The sequence below is a fragment of the Fukomys damarensis genome, unplaced genomic scaffold (assembly GCF_012274545.1).
Source record: "Fukomys damarensis isolate Sample0158 unplaced genomic scaffold, DMR_v1.0_HiC HiC_scaffold_19, whole genome shotgun sequence".
In the NCBI taxonomy this organism is placed as follows: Eukaryota; Metazoa; Chordata; class Mammalia; order Rodentia; family Bathyergidae; genus Fukomys; species Fukomys damarensis.
This window is the reverse complement of record NW_022900931.1, coordinates 63997432-64000019: the sequence shown is the minus strand read 5'-3', so window position 1 is coordinate 64000019 and position 2588 is coordinate 63997432. Positions and strand designations below refer to the sequence as shown.

General features: G+C 42.5%; 1 protein-coding gene across 1 annotated transcript in view; it reads right to left on the bottom strand.

The window, feature by feature from the left end:
• The window catches only part of LOC104873887 (3-beta-hydroxysteroid sulfotransferase), a 16275-nt gene extending 14273 nt beyond the window's left edge, over nt 1-2002 (bottom strand). Inside the window, exons 1-2 of the mRNA XM_010640812.3 lie at nt 1782-2002; nt 736-944 (exon numbers count right to left, since the gene is read on the bottom strand). Of these exons, the coding sequence (XP_010639114.1) occupies nt 736-944; nt 1782-1917 (345 nt within the window). The 5' untranslated portion in view covers nt 1918-2002. The remainder of the gene's footprint in view (nt 1-735; nt 945-1781) is intronic.
• Between the last annotated feature and the right edge of the window lie 586 nt (nt 2003-2588).

Here is a 2588-nt window from a genome sequence, read left to right as displayed (position 1 = left end):
TGTACATTGGATCACATCACTGTGCAGTACAAGTGTGGCTTTTACTAAAGAAGGGATTATTTTCTAGGGTTTTCAATATAGTTTAAGTAAACTATTTATATTCGCAACACACGATAAACCCTGCAGGAGAGAATATTTGTAAAAATGGTGCATGGGGTGCTAGAATCCGGATCTACCTGCTCCCTAAGGGGATGACCTAGCAGCCACCCGGGGAGTTCCGATGCTTAGCTCAGCACACAGCTCTAGGCAGCAGGACATAGTGGTTAGAACAGCCAACCTCGACCCCAGAGCAGTCTCTGGGCCTTAGGCAAGTTCTGAATCTGCTGCTTCCCGTGTGGACAACTCAGACGTGGAAGTTGACACATGCATTGGCGAAGGATCTTATTGATTAGGATTCTCCAATCACCTTGGAGTGCAACAAGAAAATGTGGGAAATCTCCTGTCCCATACAGCCATAAATCCTGGTTGACCTCAAAATGGGGGTTTCTAAGATATGGCATTTCTTCTTCCACTTTACCCTCAAACAGGCCTAGACAATAGGTAGAGTGGTCCACATACTTTTACTCAAGTACGGCCTGAGGGTTGGGTACATCAGCATTAGCTAACCCAGGAGAGTCTCAGGTCCCACCCAGATCTACCTCATGAAGATCTTTTTCAGTTCAACTCCAGGAGAAATTTAAGCAAATGCAAGTTTAAAAGTATTGAAGAAACACTTCTCAACCATTAGGTACTGACCTTGGCCTTGGAATGGAAAAAGGACTTGGGGAAGAGTTGAATGGGCAGGTGAGATGTGAAAATGCGTGGTCCCTCGCTGTTCTGCAATATTTCGTATCCATGTGCAGTCTCAACCCAGGGTGCACGCTGCCAGTTGGGCACGGATTGGACCCACTTGGGATCCCCTTTGGAATGAATCAGGCAGACAATCTCCATCAACCAGTTGGTTCCTGAACAAAGAAGAAAGAGTGACTGACAGTCACCTGTTCCAACATGAGTTGTATAAACAATACTGTTGGAGTTTGCACAACATAAACTTGCATGTCACCACCATGTTTAAGCACATGTCACAGCTGTCGAGTGATGTTTAGTAGGTTCTCATTGTTGCTAAATGTTCCAAAATTTTTCTAACAATAAGCAAGATTTCTATGCAGCAAACCAGGCCCTAGCAACTGCACTTTACACCCTGTGGAAAGCAGCACTTTACTTCCTGTTTCTATGAATTTGAGTAGTCCAAGTATTTCACATAAGCGGAATCGTATAATAGTTCTCATTGTGAGATTGGCTTATTTCATTTACTTAATAATGTCAAGATTCACCCAAGTTGTGGCATGTGTCATAATTTTCTTATTTGAGGACATGATATTCCATTGTAAACTTCCCATTTGTTTATGCGTCCATCTGGCAGCAGGTATATGAGTGTCTTTTTGGTTTCTGGCAATAGATATTTATATGGTTTCTTTCAATATTTGCTGAAGCCCTTTTACTAAACCCCATTGTCCTTGGCTTCTAATGGCATGTGACTTCCAGTGCCATCCTCTCCCACCTCCGTGGTCATCCACAGGCTAGACGCTCCCTTTGTACTCCCTGGTTGCATTTCTGTGGTACCTTAGATGTTCCATCTGGGTTCTCATCTGCCTGTGCAATTGGTGGGCTGCATCCTTTGTGCTGCTCCTTGCTTCTCAAAGCACTGTATGGGTTCTGGCACAGTGAGAGCTTTCCACGCACCTGGTGTGAAGCTCTAGACATAGGCTCCTCATGACCCCTTCATGAGCCTCCTTCCTTACCTGATTTAGGATAAGTCACTGTTATTACATCTTCATCCTTCACCACAAACTTGTCCCGTACTTCTCTTAAGACTTCAGGTTTGAAATCCGGTACAGGGAATGCTATCCCTTCAAACCACACATAGCCATCTGCCATGACAATGAGCTCCTTATGCCTTGTGTAGAGTCCCCGCTGTCTCAGCTGCTAGGTGGTAACTGTTTGTAGTTAAAAGCTAACCCTCTTTGTTTTATCGAGAATATCCTGGAAAATAATCAGAAGCAAAAATCTGTGGCTCGTGATTGCAAAGTTTTCTGTATTGAGAAATTGTTTACTTTTTCAGAGGTAAATTTGGTGTTTGAGTTTCATTTCAGGACATGAACCAGACCTTCAATAACAAGTGCAAAGATATGGACATATGGACATAGTTTGAAAATTATTAAGTAAACTTCACTGTGTGCAACATTTTTAAATCTATAAAATGTTAGAAGAGCTAGGCATCGAAGGGCCTGCCTGTAATTTTGGAACTTGGAAGGCTGAGGTAGGAAGATCAGCAGGAGTTCAAGCCAGCCTGAGGAACATAGCACAATTCTGTTTCAAAAAAAAAAAATGTTGGAAGAAAGTACAGACAGTCCCAAGGACCATTCTTTAATAAGATTATCTTTGTTTTTCTCTTTCATGTCCCATTTTTCTTTCACATCATGTCTTTCCATGGATTGATGCATATAGTTATCAATGTTTTTACCAGTTGGGTCAATGCCTCCCATGAACTCGTTATGCACTTTGATGGTATCTGCTGCTGAACTTTGATCTTATGTTGCAGTTACTAG